Source organism: Petromyzon marinus, chromosome 45 (assembly GCF_048934315.1).
Source record: "Petromyzon marinus isolate PM22_M1 ecotype Great Lakes invasive population chromosome 45, UKy_Petmar_22M1.pri1.0, whole genome shotgun sequence".
NCBI classification, from domain to species: domain Eukaryota; kingdom Metazoa; phylum Chordata; class Hyperoartia; order Petromyzontiformes; family Petromyzontidae; genus Petromyzon; species Petromyzon marinus.
In genome coordinates, this window is record NC_133711.1 from 1016059 (window position 1) to 1034122 (window position 18064).

The 18064-nt window shown below is 54.4% G+C and overlaps 1 protein-coding gene across 1 annotated transcript in view; it reads left to right on the top strand.

Moving 5' to 3' along the window:
* Window positions 1–18064, top strand: part of LOC116952108 (piezo-type mechanosensitive ion channel component 2-like) — a 154005-nt gene that overhangs the window by 125754 nt on the left and 10187 nt on the right. Inside the window, exons 38-45 of the mRNA XM_076074014.1 lie at window positions 1045–1177; window positions 2414–2561; window positions 4272–4486; window positions 12204–12362; window positions 14192–14339; window positions 15181–15369; window positions 16866–16958; window positions 17852–18024. Of these exons, the coding sequence (XP_075930129.1) occupies window positions 1045–1177; window positions 2414–2561; window positions 4272–4486; window positions 12204–12362; window positions 14192–14339; window positions 15181–15369; window positions 16866–16958; window positions 17852–18024 (1258 nt within the window). The remainder of the gene's footprint in view (window positions 1–1044; window positions 1178–2413; window positions 2562–4271; window positions 4487–12203; window positions 12363–14191; window positions 14340–15180; window positions 15370–16865; window positions 16959–17851; window positions 18025–18064) is intronic.

Below are 18064 nucleotides of genomic sequence, written 5' to 3' on the forward strand. Positions count from 1 at the left end.
CGGCGCGGGCCGACGGCGTCGCCTCGTTCGCCGTCCGACGCGGACCGACCACCACGGGCGCGCCTCTTTGACAACTGATCGTCTCAGCCCGGCCCCCGAGGGCCGCGCGGAGAGTTTTGCCGTGACGTGGGTGGCCCTTAGCGTGGCTCGGACGCGTTCTGTTTGGTTGCCGTGCGACTGGCACCTGTCAGAGCTCGCGAGACGATGCACCGCCATATCCTGTGGCTCGGTGGCAACGATGGGTTTATGTCTTCTCGCTTTCATGTCGTTGCCAAATAGGGGGGCAGTATTATCGGTTTTACGCCGTCGCCAAATTTGTTTATTATCGCTGGTGAGTTGCTCGATGACCGCTCACTAAGTCGTGTTTTCGTGCTGTGCGCTGCTCTTGCATGGCGGACGGGCTACTTTGAGTGGTGTAGTGGTACTATGCTGCGTCGTTTGTTGTTGTTATTCGCCCATGTTACCATGTAGGCCTCTACCACTTGCCTCTCCACCACCTATGGAACTATAAGTACCTATTAAGTATTTATTTTATTGATTTCTGTAATATTGTTTTTTAAATGTGTGTGTAAATATAAATTGTACTTACTTTCCTCTATTTAGCATTAATCTTCCTCATAAAATCGTATAATTTGTGATTTATGAAGACTTTACATTGTATTGGAGTGCCGGAATGCATCTCCTGTATTGTAGTTCGTTTTTTATGGAAAATAGCTGATCACACAACGTCGAATCAGCTTAAGTCGTGTTTTTCCAGGAACGTGACCCCCGGCTAAAACTGATGCTCCCCAGTCAAGTCATTTCCCAGAGCCGGTCTCTAATTGGGGGCAATGTGCGAGTTGGCTTCTTTGGGTGGCAGATTTGTGCCAGGAAAGGGCGCCACGCGTCGAGGCAAAAATAAAATGCCGACATTACCCCTCGTGATTGTCCACCCAGCTGCGCAGTGAGAACGCGAACAAGTCGAGTGGCGTGCAATCGGAGCGCCCCCCGTTTCCCGTCTCGCACCCCCCCTCCCCCCCCCCTCCCCCGCCGGCCGGGTCGCAGGGAGCAGCCGGAAGGGCAGCAGCCGGAAGGGCAGCAGAATGCCGACCCCGCCGGCCCCGCGCACCCGGAAGGAGCTGCTGATGATGAAGGCGCAGGAGCTGGCCATGCGGTGTCGCAACTTCGTCATTGCCCGGTCTGCAGCGCCGTCACCTCCTCCACCTCCTCCTCCTCATCATCGCATCACCGACAACGTCACAGTGTCACCGCCTTATGCTTCCTTTGACGACTCTTCCCAACGTCCCAAGCGTAGCTCCCTCTCTGGGAAGCAGCCCTGCTGCCCTCCATGGACACTTTGTTGGGTTTTTAATATTCATTAACAAGTGCAAATATAAAAGTCGGCGAAGCCACTGCTGTGGCGTTTCGGCCACTTGGCTAAAGCACCGGCACGCACTGACGACTCCGGTTAATCGGTAGGCTGCCTACGTTTGGTGGGAAAAAGTGTGGGTACTGTCCTCTTCCAAGACATTTGTCCAGCATGGAAGAGTAGGCCAAATACCCTCCATGAGTAGACGGGCACTTCTGAGCCCCATCGAGTGGAGGCGCTTTTGCCAGCGGTGGCACGAGTAAGTCCATCTCAGGGCTACACTCACCTGAGCATGCAAATCCTGGGGTGGAGTTGTATGGCTTCTGACGCTGGATCCACGAGCCGTGAGTCTGGTGCAGCACAGGGGAACGCTGTCGTTCTCGGTAGGGATGCCGCGAGTCTTCGAGTCATCGATTGAAACCCATTGCTCAGCTCAGGATACCCACGTTGAATCGTGCACGTGATCGTCGATTACTTCCCATTTCGTAGAGTTGCATAAAAAACATGATGCCCACTGCGGAGTCCGTGAATTCACTCACTCATGTCACTTACTCACGTGAGTGACGTGAGTGACGCGAGTGAGTGACGGGAGTGAGTGAGTGAGTGACGGGAGTGAGTGACAGGAGTGAGTGAGTGAGTGACGGGAGTGAGTGAGTGACGTGAGTGAGTGAGTGAGTGAGTGACGGGAGTGAGTGACGGGAGTGAGTGACGTGAGTGAGTGACGGGAGTGAGTGACAGGAATGAGTGAGTGAGTGACGGGAGTGAGTGACGTGAGTGAGTGAGTGACGTGAGTGAGTGAGTGAGTGACTGAGTGAGTGACGGGAGTGACTGAGTGAATGACGTGAGTGAGAGTGAGTGAGTGAGGGACGTGAGTGAGTGAGTGATGTGAGTGACGTGAGCGAGAGAGTGAGTGAGTGAGGGAGAGTGAGCGATTGAGTGAGTAAGTGAGTGAGTGAGCGAGGGGAGTGAGTGAGGGACATGAACGAGTGACGTTAGTGACGTGAGTGACCGTCCGCACAGTCGCCCCCGTCTCACCGCTGCACTGTGTGTGCGTGGTGCACCCAGAGTGCTGCAGGTGTACCGCCCCATCCGCCAGTTCTTCTACGACCTCATCCACCCGGACTTCAGCCCCGTGACGGACGTCTACGCCCTCATGTTCATGGCCGACGTCGTCGACTTCATCATCATCGTCTTCGGATACTGGGCGTTCGGGGTCCGCATCCCACTCCTCTGCGCACCGTGACACTCGCTGGCGCGGAGTTCGCGTGATGAACCAGGATCAGCGTGGCGCATTGTGGGGGGGTGGGGGCTTCGTGTTAAACCGTGAACGTAAACCCCTCTCTCGTGAATAGTGGCAACAAAAGTAATAACGTCAACTTATAACCCGGCGTAGCGCACAGTATTCGCTCGTCGCTCTCGTAGAGCGAGCGACTCGGAGGTGAGAGGAGCGACAGATCGGAGGGAAGGGCGGCCACGTGGGGAGCCACAGTTCTGCTGTACCGCCGTCTCCTGGCGGGCCAGGAAAGGAGTTTCGCAACATTTGTGGCGATCCGCCAACTCTCGCCTCCACTCGTGCTGGGCTGCAGGCGTCCGCCACCCCTAACCCGGCTCATGATGACGGACAGCTCTTTGTCAATTAACGGCTGAGGGTTGTTTGACTGGTCAGCGCTGGGCTGTTGAAGAAAGTGCCCAAGATCGAATCAGATATTGTTCACCACCGATGTTAGCCGTGGCCGGGAATCGAACTCGGGTTGCCATGGTTTGTAGCACGCGGTGCCCTAACCCCTGCACCGCCACTAAACCCCTCAGTCCTCTCAGAGTAAGCCAACTAAAGACCTTTGTGTGCTCTCTGTGGATTGTGGGACTACAAGAGGTCCAGAAATAATCCCGGGTTAGGCCGGGGATGTGTTCCTTGAAGGTGCAGCGACAAATATCGAAACGACGTCAATCAAAAAACATTTTCCACGAGAGCGAAGCAAATGCAATGGAGGGAACGATGGAACTGTGTTAATGAGTGCATCTTCATCCCAGACGTACCCACAACGTCACATTAAATTACTAAAAATGCAACACTAGTGTACAGCAATAAACCCTAAGACAAATTATACAGGGTACAATAAGATAGAGTACACTTTAAAAAAAATCTCCAAGATACTGTATATAAATATTATATTGCACTCTACAATACATTTGTTGATGCACGACAAACAGTAGTTGGTGTGCAGGGTCGGTGGAGGCAAAGGCTGAGAGGCGACAGATAACGACAGAGGATGGACGACGCTGTCAGCCACGTGGGTGTGTGAGGTTGAGGCGAAGCAAATTGGGTCGCGGTGGTATTAATACTAAAGTGACGACGTGTTTGTGAAACGACGTGGGGAGATGTAAATCGGGGTACAACTGTAAATGGGTAGAATGCCTGTAAGCATGCCCAAGCAGCTTCTCTTTGGCAGGAGAGAGGGGACTAAACGGGCGTGGCACGGGCTAGAGAAGAGATGGAGGGATGTGGTACAGGAGGACGTGGAGCTGAGTGGACTTGCCGATGACTGGTACCAGCGGTGTCAAGATCGACCTCTGTGGAGGAGGCTCGTGAAGGACGCTACTGGGCAGTTGGAGGCAGTCGCCCTCCAACAAACAGAGGGCAGAGGAGCGACGCTCACAACAATGAGCGGAGCGCCGGGCGAGTAAAATGCAGCAAGTTGGCACAGTAGGGGGCACAGCTGGTGCGACTGCCAGTAATCTCAGTCAGCCCATGGCACCTGTCCCGTGACCTCCTGTCAGCGAGCCTTCGACACTTTCACGTGGCCCCAAAGTGCACCTGGCCTGGCACAGGCGCCGTGGTGACATCGCCGCCACTTAGCGGCGAATGGCGGCTGTCGTTGTTGGTATTGGCGAGTGAGTATCGCCGGTCTGACTTCCTCCCCAGAAACACTCGGCGGCTGCGGACATCGCGTCCTCGCTGTCCGAGGACCAGGTGCCCCAGGCCTTCCTCGTCATGCTGCTGCTTCAGTTCAGCACCATGGTGGTGGACCGTGCGCTCTACCTGCGCAAGACCGTGCTCGGCAAGGTCATCTTCCAGGTCGTGCTCGTGTTCGGCATCCACTTCTGGATGTTCTTCATCCTGCCCGGCGTCACCGAAAGGTGCGGCAGCGGCGGCGGCTCCCAGTGCCTCGCCCACCACGACCACCACCGCTACCACCACTACCACCACCGCTACCACCACTACCACCACCACCACCGCTACCTCCACTGCTACTACCACCACTACCACTACCAAAAGCAACCGCCATTCGCCACTAAGTGGCGGTGACGTCACCACGACGCTTGTGCCAGGCTATGTGCACCTTGAGGCCACGTGAAGTGTCGAACGCCCGCTGGCAGGAGGTCACGGGGCAGACCCAGGTGCCACAGGTCGACTGGCTGAGACGATGCACCACCTGTGCCCCCTACTGTGCCAACTGGCTGTGCTTTAGCCACCCGGTGCTCCGCTCGTTGTTGTGAGCGTCGCCCTCCGTTGTTGTTGGAGGGCGACTGCCTCCAACTGCCCAGTAGCGTCCTTCACGAGCCTCCTCCACAGAGGCCGATCTTGACACCACTGGTACAGGCAAGTCCACTCAGCTCCACATCCTCCTGTACCACGTCACTCCATCTTTTCTCTAGCCCGTGCCGCGCCCGTTTAGCCCCCTCGATCCGGCCGAACAAAAGCTGTTTAGGCATGCAGTGGCTGGGCATGCGGGCTACATGACCCAGCCAGTGCAGCCTTGCATGCCGGAGGAGCTCACCGATGGGACTTTGTCCAGATCTTTTAAGGATTTGTGGGCTCCTCACACAATCCAGCCTGGTTAAACCCAGAAAAGATTGTAGGCAGGCCAGCCTAAATGTTTCTAAGCGGTGAAGATGTTCCATTAGGGGATCCACGTTTCGCAAGCATAGAGAAGGGAACAAATGACTGTGGCCGAGAAGACCTGAAGCTTTGTGCGGAGCGACAGACCAGGTAGCTTCCACACAGCGTTACGCAACCGATGAAAGATAATGCCGCTTGACTGATTCGGATTGAGACCTCTGCTGTTAAACCGGAGCCGGTCATGAGCACACTGCCCAGGTATGGGAAACTCTCCACTCTCTCCACAACTGCCCTATCACCAGTTGGGAATTGTGGGGGTGGAGTGTCCCATAGTACAAAATACCCAGGCAGGTGCTTAGTTTTGGTGGGGCTGATGGTAAGTCCCCACCTCTTCGTGGCAAGCTCCAGGTTCAGCAGCAGCACCTCCAACTCCTCCAAGTGAGCAGCAATTACCAGATCATCGGCATACATAACATGGTTGAGCAATAGGGAGCCATCCCTTGACCGCACCCGGGCATTGATCAGCCTCCCATTGTATCTGTACCAGATGGAAATTCCTCTGCTACAGCTATTGAAGGCTTCACGACCTACGTGGTCAAAATAGATGTTAAATAATGTGTGAGCCAGAGGGCATCCCTGTCGCACCCCAAGGTGACCATGGAGTGGCTCCGACTCCCGGCCACGTAGTTTTACCCGGGCCCGCTCACCATCATGAAGGTCCTTAATGATCGTGAGCAGAGGGTTAGGGACTCCGAAAGCACGAAGAACATCACAGAGCCCAGGCCTACTGATGGTATCATAGGCCTTGACCGGGTCAATAAAGCAGAGATGTAGGTCTTGTTGGAATTCCCTCCACCTCTGCTGTAGCAGACAGACAGAAAATATGGCATCTGTGCAGGACCGCCCTTTCCTGAAACCGCATTGGGGCTCCGCAAGCCTCTCATCAGCGTGCCCAGCAAGGCGATGTTGAATGTTCCTTGCCAGGACTTTTCCCGGCACACTGAGGAGTGAGATGCCCCTGTAGTTGTTAGTCTGTGCGGTCCCCCTTCTTAAAGAGGGGGACCACCAGGGCATCCTTCCAATCCTGTGGAACCCGTCCAGTGGGCATGTAGGGCAGTCTGTGCACAAACGCCACCCTCTCTCAGCATTTCACTTGGGAGATCATCTCTGCCCGGTGCCTTTCCTAGTCTCAGGCTCTGGATCGCCTTCAGTACTTCCTCAACAGATGGCACCTTAGCCAGCCACTCACAGGGGGTGACTTCTTCCAATATGAGGCACTGCAGCCTAGCAGGGTCATCCCCAGTTTGTGCCACGATATTTTCCAGGCTGAGGGATTTCCCCTCCCCCAGGACCTCACAGAAATGCTCAGAAAATCTGCAAACCTGTTCCTGGGGGTCGGAGATTGGATCACCATCCTTTCCCCTAATGATGGTAATAGGTGTGGTGCTGCAGGTTACTTTTTTGATGGAATTAAAGAGCGATTTGTGATTGCGGGCCATTGAGGCAGACTCCATCTCCTCAGCAACCCGCGACCACCACCAATCCTTGCAGCACCTCATGGCTGTCCGAACCTCCGAGTGAAGGCTGCGGTAAGCCTCCTCATTCTCTGACGTGTGATGCTGTAGCCGATGAGAGTGGGCCTGTCGCTTTTTCTCAGCCAGCTTGAACACTTCCTATGTCAGCCAGGGTCTCTGGGGAGGTCTGGACCGTGTACCCAAAGCTGCCATTGCAGCTGCATGAACCACAGTCCTAAACCTCGCCCATTTCCCCTCGCCATCAAGAGGAGTGGGGGACGATGCCAACTCCAGCCGCAAGCGATAATGAAATTTTCGCTTGCAACATTCATCAGCTAGCTGAGACCATGCCACTAAGGGTTTGAATGGGTCCTGGGTGTACATCCACCACCGGAGTGGAAGAAATGCAGGCGCATCTTACAGATGACAAGTCGATGGTCAGTGGGCAGATCAGCTCCACGATAGGTCCTGGTGTCAAGGACATGGGCCCGCATCTGCTGTTCCGTCACTACGTAGTCCAGCAGATATTATTTCTTGGACCCGGCATGCATCCATGATGTTGTGTGGATGCGCCGATGTTGGAACAGCATGTTGTCCAGCCCATGGGCGTGTTGTGCCTCTGGCATAAGCTTATTAATTACAATTTTCCGTCGTGGTTTTGTGGTAATTAATTGAAGGTGGAGGGGTTACCAGCCCCTCGCACCTGTCCAGAGCCCCCATTTCGCCGCTGGGGTGGCTACAAACGCCATGAGGGGAAAGACAAACTCAGTTGGCCCTCCCCCCACGGCACTGCCCACCACAGCATTGCCGCCCGGCACCACGAGGAGGTAGGGGGTTGTTTTTGCCGAACTACTACCACCACCACTACCTCCACCACTATCTCTACCGCTACCTCCAACACTACCTCCACCACTACCACGACCACCACCACTACCTCCACCACTACCACCACTACCTCCACCGCTACGACCACCACTACCTCCACCACTACCTCCATCACTACCTCCACCACCTCCACCACTACCTCCACTACCTCCACCACTACCTCCACCAGTACCTCCACCACTGCCTCCACTACCTCCACCATTACCACCACCATTACATCCACCACTTCCTCCACCACTACCACCACTAACTCCACCACTACCTCCACCACTACCACCACTACCATGCTACCTCCACCACTACCACCACTACCTACACCACTACCACAATTACCTCCACCTCTTCCGCCACCACCTCCACCACCACCTCCTCCACAACTACTTCTTCCACCACCTCCACCACCAATATTACCCGCCATGTGCCAGGCCAGGTGCACGCTGATGCCACGTGAAGTGTGAAAGGCTCGCTGGCAGACCAAGGTGCCATGGGTTGACTGACTGAGATGACTGGCGGATGCACCACCTGTGCCCCCTACTGTGCCAAGTTGGCACTCCCACCACCACAACAACCAAAACCTCGATCCTCAATGGGGTCGTTACCCCTGAGGTTGAAACAAAAAAAGAGGAATGCCTCCGAATACTGGAAGCCTGGACAGCTACGCGGCGTAAAAGCCTTGTCTTGAGCGGTGGATTATTACGCAACCCGAGGCTCTTCATGTCCTGGGAAGACTTCGAGGATGACCAGGACTGCCGTCCTCACGTCGCGGAAGATCCTGGCAAAAGCAGCACACGGGTGGCGACCTTAAGCCTTTTGATCCCGAGTCCATCCCTACTCCTGGAACCCCAGGACTCGTGCTGCACAACGGACGCTTTCGTGATACACAGCGACCACGACAGTGTGGAGTTCGTGTGAATGCCTTTCACTCATCGACAACAGCCCCCACGTCCTTGAGCCTGATCCTCATGCCTAACAATGTCCACTCCTACCCCAGCCCTACCCCCACACTAGGATCGACAAACGTTGAAATGATTGCGACGCAACGACTCCGAGCATCATCAGCAACTCTTCATTAGCAACTCTTCATTATCAACTCTTCATTAGCAACTCTTCATCAACAACTCCTCATTAACAACTCTTCATCAGCAACTCTTCATCAGCAACTCTTCATCAACAGCTCTTCATCAGCAACTCTTCATCATCAACTCTTCATCAGCAACTCTTCAATCAGAAACTCTTCATCAGCAACTCTTCCTCAGTAACTCTTCATCAGCAACTCTTCATTAGCAACTCTTCATTAGCAACTCTTCATCGGCAACTCTTCATCGGCAAGTTCATAGTTCACAACGTGCAGTTGACCAACTTTTTTGAGTTTGTTGCTGTTCCTCACGGCAGCTGTTTCCTGAACCCGTTACCCTCCTGCACGTTGTTTCTGTGTCAGGGCAGTTGCTCATCACGAAGGTGGGGCGAGTGCTGCGCCTTGTGCCTGTGGCACCCCTGGGAGTGGGGTAGCGCAGCGGCTGGCGCACTGCACTTCGGACCCTACGGCCCGAGTTCAAGCCACGCTTACGGCTAATGCCAGCGACGAATATCACGACCGGTTCTGGGTCACTCCTATGTCGATTCAGCTTTAAATGGGTACCCGGTGCGGTGTGTAAACATTAGCATTGTGGAGGCGTAGACGGCCGGGCGTGGTGCTGGCAACCCCCCCCCCCCCCCCCCCATGTGCCGTGTCGGCCTTAATAGGTGCTCGCTCACAGCACTTGCCCCTACAGTCTGTGTAGGCAACACGGGGGATCTTTGTCTTTGTGCACCCCTGGCAAGAGATTACATTCGTTTTTATTTCAACCTGTGACATTTCTACATAACAGCACCCCTCAACTTTGAACCTCTTTCACAAGATAACTCTTAACCTGACGCAAAAATTGTCAACCTTTAAACATTGCACAACAGCCTTTAAATTAGCGCTCCACAATACTCAAAACCTTGAACGCAATTGCCCTTGGCTCGAATATTAACTCCGTGTGCAGGTTCTCTAGGCAACGTAACATCCTTACGTAACAATTCTCAAGTACAGGCCCAACTCCGGGCCTTGTTCACTTTTGTACAACTCTGGAGTGCAGGGCCCATCGAAATTGGAATGCCTTGGCCTGCATAATCGCCCTTGGAGCACACCTTTAAACGTTACACAACTGTGTGTTAAATCTGTGGGTTTTTAAGTGGAGAAATGGACAGACATGCATCTGCGAGCACATGTGTAAAGACTGTGTCAGCAAGTCTCGATGTGAAGACAGGGTGTCAGTGAGGCTGGATGTGAAGACTAGGCACCAGCAAGTCTGGAGGATCTTGGGTGGGGAAATTCACCAGAGTGTCCAAAAGAGACAGCTGGGGGGAATTCGCCCAGAGAATCCACGAGGATAAAAGCAGGGCAAGAAGGGATGTTCAGGGCTGTCAAGAGGGACTCGGGCCATCGTCACTATCTTCACATCGTCAATATCTTCACGTCATCACTATCTTCACGTCATCACTATCTTCACGTCATCACTATCTTCACGTCGTCACTGTCTGCTCGGTCATACGATATCCACGTCGGCATTATCCCATGACGACGTGGTCCTAAACTACATTACGTGTGTAATGGGTTCAATTGAGGCGCACACTTAAACTTAGAGGCAACACTATTTATTAACAACGTAACAGACAACTTGAACACTATATATAAGGTGGTGACCACCGTTCCTATTCTAACTAACACTCGGAGAGATACTATATAACGTGACCAGGGCAGGTTGACAGGCTGCCTGGTCACGAACGAAGATTGGAGACTCGAGGACCGTTGATGGCGTCTTCTTCATTCCCGGAGTTGAACAGCCCAGCTCTCTCTTCACGCTCCGCTTGTAACTGCTGCGGCGTGGCCGGCTCCGCCCTCGGCCGCGCCCCCCTTCCCGATCCTTCGGGAAGGTCCGGGTCCCTTACCACGTGACCACCAAGCCCCCACCTGGGGGCCCCTGGCCCCCCTTCGTCCAGTCACGTGCCCTATCGGGTTCACGCAGGGTGTCACGGCCTGACGCGACCTCAGTGACAACTCACAGTACCCGTACTGTCTCAACACAGTAGTCACATTATATGTCACTACACGTGCAATAAAAGAAACCTCTAAGGCTCGAGTCCGGAGTCATTACACATGTTTAATACTTCCATGAACGATCTTGACTGGCGTCTTTTATTGATAGAATTCTTGCACAGCTCACTCCCACTCTCCCCGTATGTTTCCCTTCTTTCTACGGCCGGGGACGAGCCGTTCTCTCTGTTCCGCCGTTGTGGTCCGCCTCTCTCTCGCTCCCCAATCCCGCCGCTGGCTGGCGGCGTGCCGGAAGGAGAGGCGAGCCTCACTGGGGTTCCGCCACGTGGAGAGGCTTCTCCAGTGACGCGGTCCGGACTCGAGGCTTCATACACCGACTCCCAAGTCCTCCCCTGCTCCTGCTTATATTCCTCTCGGCGGAGCTAAGCTCCGCCTCTAGCCACGCCCCCTCGTGGAAACTTCCCGATGGTTCCCGCACGTTTCCCTTTGACTCCGCCCATTACCCTTGGCCCAGATATATCCCCGCTTGTGATTGGATACCCGCTACCCGGTGGTGGCCGTGCAGTTACCCCTTACCGCCCATTAGATGGCGATCTCTCATTACACATGTAAAGAAGCGTGCATTACTTTACACACTCATTCATATATTCGTGTGTGTGTATGTCTGCACATGTATAAATGTTGTCTTTTCTGTGTATACATGTCTGTAGATCCGTGCACATTTGTGTGTGTGGTGTGTTTGTGGTGTGTGCGTGTGGTGTGTGCGTGGTGTGTGTGTGGTGTGTGTGGTATGTGTGTGGTGTGTGTGTGGTGTGTGGTGTGTGGGTGTGTTTTGTGGAGTGGTGAGATAGTGGTTAGCACACCGCGTGACAAATCCAGCAACCGGTCCTTTGCCTCCTCTAGATCAACTCAGTCTTAAAACAAGTACCTGGTGCAATATATAAAAAAATAATCAGCACTGGGGACACAAAGGTTGGAGAGTGCGGTGTTGGCCCAACCACACCCTCGCGTACCATGCCAGTCTTATCCAAAAATAATAACAGTGATTTCAGCTTGTAAGAGTGCCGCACAGTATCCGCTCCCTCTCGGAGAGAGAGCGACTCAGAGGCACGAGGAGGAACCATTGGCAAGCGGGAACGCAGGCAGCCGGTGCGCCGGTGCCAAATACCCCCCCCCCCCCCAAAAAAAAACTCTGCAGTCAAATAATGGGTGTTCACACGTGGGAGGCAACCGGAGCACCCAAGCGAGTGGGCAACACTGTATCCCATGCAGACGGAACCGGTGGAGTTCACGTTTTAGCCGTACCACGTTCTCGCGGCGAGCCATGGTACGGCTCCTCCTCGACGAGAAGGGGAGTTTCACGACATCTGTGCGTGATCCACCAACCCTTGCTGCTGCCACGGGCAGCGTCGCCACTGGCACCCGGCTACAATAGGTGCTGGCTAAGAGCGCGTGTCCCGACGGTCCATACGGCTAAAGGGGGGGGGGGGATCTTTTCTTTTGTCTTTGTGTGTTTTGTATGCGTCTGGCATGCAGGAAGTTCAACCTGAACACAGTGGCCCAGCTGTGGTACTTTGTGAAGTGCGTGTACTTCGGGCTGTCCGCCTACCAGATCCGCTGCGGCTACCCCACCCGCATCCTGGGCAACTTCCTCACCAAGAAATACAACTACATGAACCTCTTTCTGTTCCAGGGGTGAGCGCTTCACTCACCGCCTCCCAGCACCCAGCTAGCCTCCACGTCCCTCGACTACCCCGAGGAAGTCTAGCCCTAGGCCAAACTCTTTGCACTGAATTAGAGAACTCGTCTCGGTTCGTCGTAGCATCCAAGAACCTCATGCCCATTCACCGGGATGCTGCCGTGGCGTGATGGTCAGCGCCGGCAATGTGGAGGTCACCGGTTTGGTCTCCTGACGCGGCAGTTGAAACATCGGAGCAAGTTTCTTAAATCCACTGCCCCCCCTCCCCCCCCGCACCCCTGCCTCTGTCTACCCAGCAGTGTGAGTAGGTTTCCCAGGTCCCGTGTGGTGGTGTAATCATAATCAGTATTTATAGTGGAGAAATCCGAGGAGCGAAATATATATTTTTCGCAGATGTCTAGTAGGAGCGGGGAAGAACGTTAGGAACGTCCACCTCTTCCAAGATGCCTGAGCAGCGTGGAAGAGTACACCAAATAACTTATTGAGTGGCTCTCTAGAGCTCCCTCTGGTGGAGTTCCTTCAGCCAGCCGTGGCTTGAGCAAGGAATTACAGGGCTCCACCTTCATATTTTATCTGTTACCTAACTGCTCACCGGTCTCCTTAATCCTCATCGACACAATAAGCCCTCAACCCTGAGCCTGGTGTTGAATGCCAACACTTGGCCTACTAACACAAGCCATCTAGCCACCAGGTTGCAGTGGAACGCAATAAGCGTTCGCCCTGCACCCAGTCGGGCGCGGCGATCTCTGAGGCCACGGCCCCCTGAGGCCACGGCCCCGTGAGGCCACGGCCCCCTGAGGCCACGGCCCCTGAGGCCACGGCCCCCTGAGGCCACGGCCCCTGAGGCCATGGCCCCGTGAGGCCACGGCCCCGTGAGGAGACGGCCCCCTGAGGCCACGGCCCCTTGAGGCCACGGCCCCGTGAAGCCACGGCCCCCTGAGGCCACGGCACCGTGAGGCCACGGCCCAGTGAGACCATGGCCTAGGTAAACGTTTTGCTCGTTGGTACGGCCTGCAGTGGGGGCAGGGCTTGGATTTTTTTTGGAACCAAAGAACCTTCTTGCAGGTGATAGCCACATTTATTGCTTCAATAATTTTACCACCCTGGTGCAAATGTCTTATCTCGCCTATGAACATTTTGATTTTCTGTATCACTAAACCACGAAGCAATAACAACATCATCCCCCCTATACTTTATAATACTTATGGCCGTTCTGGATTACGAAACAATCTAACAGATGCTCGTATTTTCGAGATGAAGGATGAGGCCTAGCAGTGGATAGAGCATGGTTGATGATTTATGGTCAATCATATGAGTCTCTACATATTGTACGACTCTCCCAGTGTAGCAGCTGTGAGCTGAGATGACCTTCCTGTGACCCCCACCTTCCCACCGTCGCTGGAGGGAAGTGGGGAGCATCAATGTTGGCTCCCCGATGTATGTACGTACGTTTAACTTCTTTCACACCGTATGTAGCCAAGCCTGCTAATCGGATGTACGGGGAAAGGACAACAAACTAAACATAAAAAGTAGTTTGAAAGAAATTAGTTTTCAATCTAGACGTAAAAATGCTCAATCGGCTCGTACGCCGCGCCGTTCGGCACGATTTCACGCGCGGTTTTTCTCCGCGCGCCGGGAGCTTCTTCATTGCAGTTGTTGGAGAGGCTCCTGGGCACGTGGAAGCGAAATGTCAGACATCGTTCTGAACGATGCGCCGCCCGATCCCCCAACGCGCGTCGGAGCGCTGCGCAGCGCGATGGCGGCAACCCACGGAGGAAGCGTCGACGCGCTCCCCCGCCCCGCTCCCTCGTGCGTACGTGAGCAGGTTCCGCCTGGTACCCTTCCTGATCGAGCTGCGCGCTATCATGGACTGGGTGTGGACGGACACCACGCTCAGCCTCTCCAGCTGGATCTGCATCGAGGACATCTATGCCAACACCTTCATTCTCAAGTGCTGGCGCGAGTCCGAGAAGGTGGGGCGCAGCGGATCGTGGGCGTGCGGGGATCGCGCGTTTTCGATTCATACGGAATGGGCTCGCTTGGCCACGCCAGCCGCTAGTCCTGACGTGCCCCGATAGGGCAAGGGTCGCCGATTGCATCGGCCGGTTCACCGTTCGCAGTACAGGGTGGGGGGGCGACCCCGCGCTCTTCGTTAACATTGTATAACATTGTAAATATTGCAGTGCTGACGCAACTCTTTTGGTGTCAGATGAAACATAATGCAGAATGAAAAATGTACTTTTAGACCGGGAGAGTCTGGTCTTGGTTACGATAGGGTAAAGCGAGCCCCGTGCTGATGTCAGAGGATTGAGGCACACGTGATCACGGCGGCCCCTCTGGCCTACGCAGTCCACGGCCTCGACCCGGTCGCCAATGACTGCCCAAAATATCCGTCGTAGTCCCAAGTTTTTGTTTGGCCCTCGTTGGCATATTGCGATTATGTATCCTTAGTTTGGAGTGGCCACGTGGCAGACACACCTTTGCGGGGTTGACAAAGAAAGTTCCACCACTTAATGTGGATCAGGTGCCCGCTGAAGTCATTCGAGTAAGTTCTATGGCATCGTGTTGCAGGGACTGTCATCAGGCATGATGTGATGTCACACTGCTATCTGTGAGAGTTCCACACATACTGTAATAAATACAAAAACACGGTATTTACACTTCTGTCTGACATTAGTGTGAAACAAAGCAATTGAAAATCATAATAATTAAAGGAACGTGAACCGAAAATATTTCGTGCGCGCTCGGATGTGGCCGTTGGTGCGAGCCCTGCCGTGCACGCTCCGCTCTGCCCTTTGCCCCCCGCGCTCACAGAGGTACCCCCAGCCGCGCGGGCAGAAGAAGAAGAAGATGGTGAAGTACGGAATGGGTGGCATGATGGTCTTCCTCCTCATCTGCATCGTGTGGTTCCCGTTGCTCTTCATGTCGCTCGTCAAGTCGGTGGCCGGGGTCGTGAACCCGCCCATCGACGTCTCCGTGTCGCTCTCTCTTGGCGGATACGAGGTGGAGTTGGGCGCGTGGGAGGGGGGGTGGTGGCCGCCGGACGGCATTGGGGGGTGGTTTGCGTTCGCGATGCCGTCAATGTCTGATCACCGATTAAAAGGTTTAAGGTGCAGCCCTGTAATTTCTTGCATGTATGTCAGTGTGTATGTTGAACTTCTTTCACGCACCGTATTTCGCAAACCACGCTAATCCGAGTTGCGGGGCCAGGACAACAAACTAATCAGGAAAATCAGTTTTAAAGAAATTTGTTTTAAATCATAGATGATTTCAAAGTGCACAGCTCCCAGTGGCTCACTCGCACCACGCTGGCAGAAGGCCCTCCCGCTCTCGACGGAGCTCCAGAAGGCCGTATTTCGTCCAACTATTTTTCACATTGGCCGGACGTCTCAAAAGCGATGGGAGCACGCCCACACTTTACCCCACCGCACGCGCCCTGCAGATGGACTCACTGTGGTGGACCCAGTAGCACTGCTCGATGGACAGATGTCTAGTAGGAGCGGGGAAGAACGCTAGGAACTTCCACCTCTTCCAAAATGCCTGAGCAGCGTGGAAGAGTACACCAAATAACTTATTGAGTGGCTCTCTAGAGCTCCCTCTGGTGGAGTTCCTTCAGCCAGCCGTGGCTTGAGCAAGGAATTACAGGGCTCCACCTTCATATTTTTTTCTGTTACCTAACTGCTCACCGGTCTCCTTAATCCTCATCGACACAATAAGCCCTCAACCCTGAGCCTGGTGTTGAATGCCAACACTAGGCCTACTAACACAAGCCATCTAGCCACCGGGCTGCAGTGGAACGAAATAAGCGTTCGCCCTGCACCCAGTCGGGCGCAGCGATCTCTGAGGCCACGGCCCCCTGAGGCCACGGGTTCGGGTTCAGAAATCTGCACCGTTGTTTCAATGGCCCCGCCGGCAAGTGGAACCTGCGACCTCTCGGCACGCCGACCGTTGCGCCGCTGTGGCAGCAACAGCGACATGAGAGCCTTTTTGTTTACTGTACACCGCGCCTCGATTAGTGAGATTGGCAACGTACAGTGCGAAAGCAGTTCAACATACACGCATAAAAACGGTATGTTATACTTTTATGATTGATTCAATTCACACTTGTTTTGCTGGATATACGTTTGAATGTAACATCACTTTGCATTATGATGATTATTTGCATTGTAGGATCATCGGGGCACACAATGTGATTCGTTTTACCGGTCGCTGAAACTACCATGTTAAATGGTCATCTTTCCCCTTCATAATTTTTTGAATAAATGTAAAATGTTCCCTCTGAATCTCACAGCTGCTGTACATGATGAGCGCCCGCGTCACTCTCTCTCTCTGTGCCTCACGGCTGCTGTATCTCACGGCTGCTGTATCTCACGGCTCCTTTGCCTCACGGCTGCTGTGTCTCACGGCTGCTGTATCTCACGGCTGCTGTATCTCACGGCTGCTGTACATGATGAGCGCCCACATCTTTCTCTGCGTATCTCTGTGTCTCTCTCCCACAGCCGCTGTACATGATGAGTGCCCAGCAGCAGTCCCTGGTTCGCTTCTCCGAGACGGAATACAAGAAACTCACCAACACATTCGGGAACCAAGCGGTACGGCACACCCAGCCTCTCCCTGCGAGCCTCATCATGCAGGCCCCGTCAAGGATTCAAACCCAGATTCTCAGAGGTGCTCGTTTAACGGCTTTGAAGTGCCCATTACGTGCCCATAAGTTTGCCAGCTGCCCCTCGAGGATGACGTCGAAGTGTCTCCCTCTAGAAACCAACAACCAGGCAGCACTCACCTCCCGGTTTGGTCCCGATCCAGTGGCGGAAATTCCACATTCCCTCGTCGGGATCAGTCCATCCATAGCATGACCACTGCTGTGAGCCAATGGCGTGGCCCACCTCGAGTGCATTGTGCCGCTCGTTGCAGAGGTTCGCGGTTGAGCCCCGAGGCCTCCCTGGTTAATGCCGCGGCCTCCCTTGTTAATACTGCGGCCTCCCTGGTTAATACCGCGGCCTCCCTGGTTAATACTGCGGCCTCCCTGGTTAATACCGAGGCCTCCCTGGTTAATACCGAGGCCTCCCTGGTTAATACTGCGGCCTGTGTGTTCACCATCACACTTGCGCCGTCTGCTGCACAGTGTACGTAAAGATCCCATGACATATGTTGGTCAAAATTTGATCAATATTACTAAATCGGGAATCCACGCAGCAACACATCGTCCCCTGCTGGCAGGCTAATGCGCACTTGCCGGCAAGCGTTGCCTTCACTTTGTGCTACGTAGGGACAGCTGCCACTGGGGGTCCTCTGTGGCACGGCGCCGTGAGATGTACTACACAGGAGGTGCGTTATTAATATGAAACCGATGACGATGGTGATGTCTATCCATAAATTGATACTCTTTAAAACCCCTGAAGGGACGATGGGCCGAGCGGGATGTGAACCTGCGTCCCGAGCGTGAGGCGAGCGCTCTAACCGCGGCGTGGTTTACCCGGCACAGTCGGCGATGCAGTTCATCACCGTCTACTCGGCAGAGGACATAACGACGGCGCGACTGGCCGGGAACTCGACGGCCGTGTGGGGGATCAGCCCCCCCAGCCGCAACAAACTCATCCAGGAGCTGCTTAGCAACGCGTCCGGCATCACCTTGCGCTTCTACTGGAAAATACAGCGGTGGGCACTCCACACGCCCCGCCATCATCGCGCGCCCCTC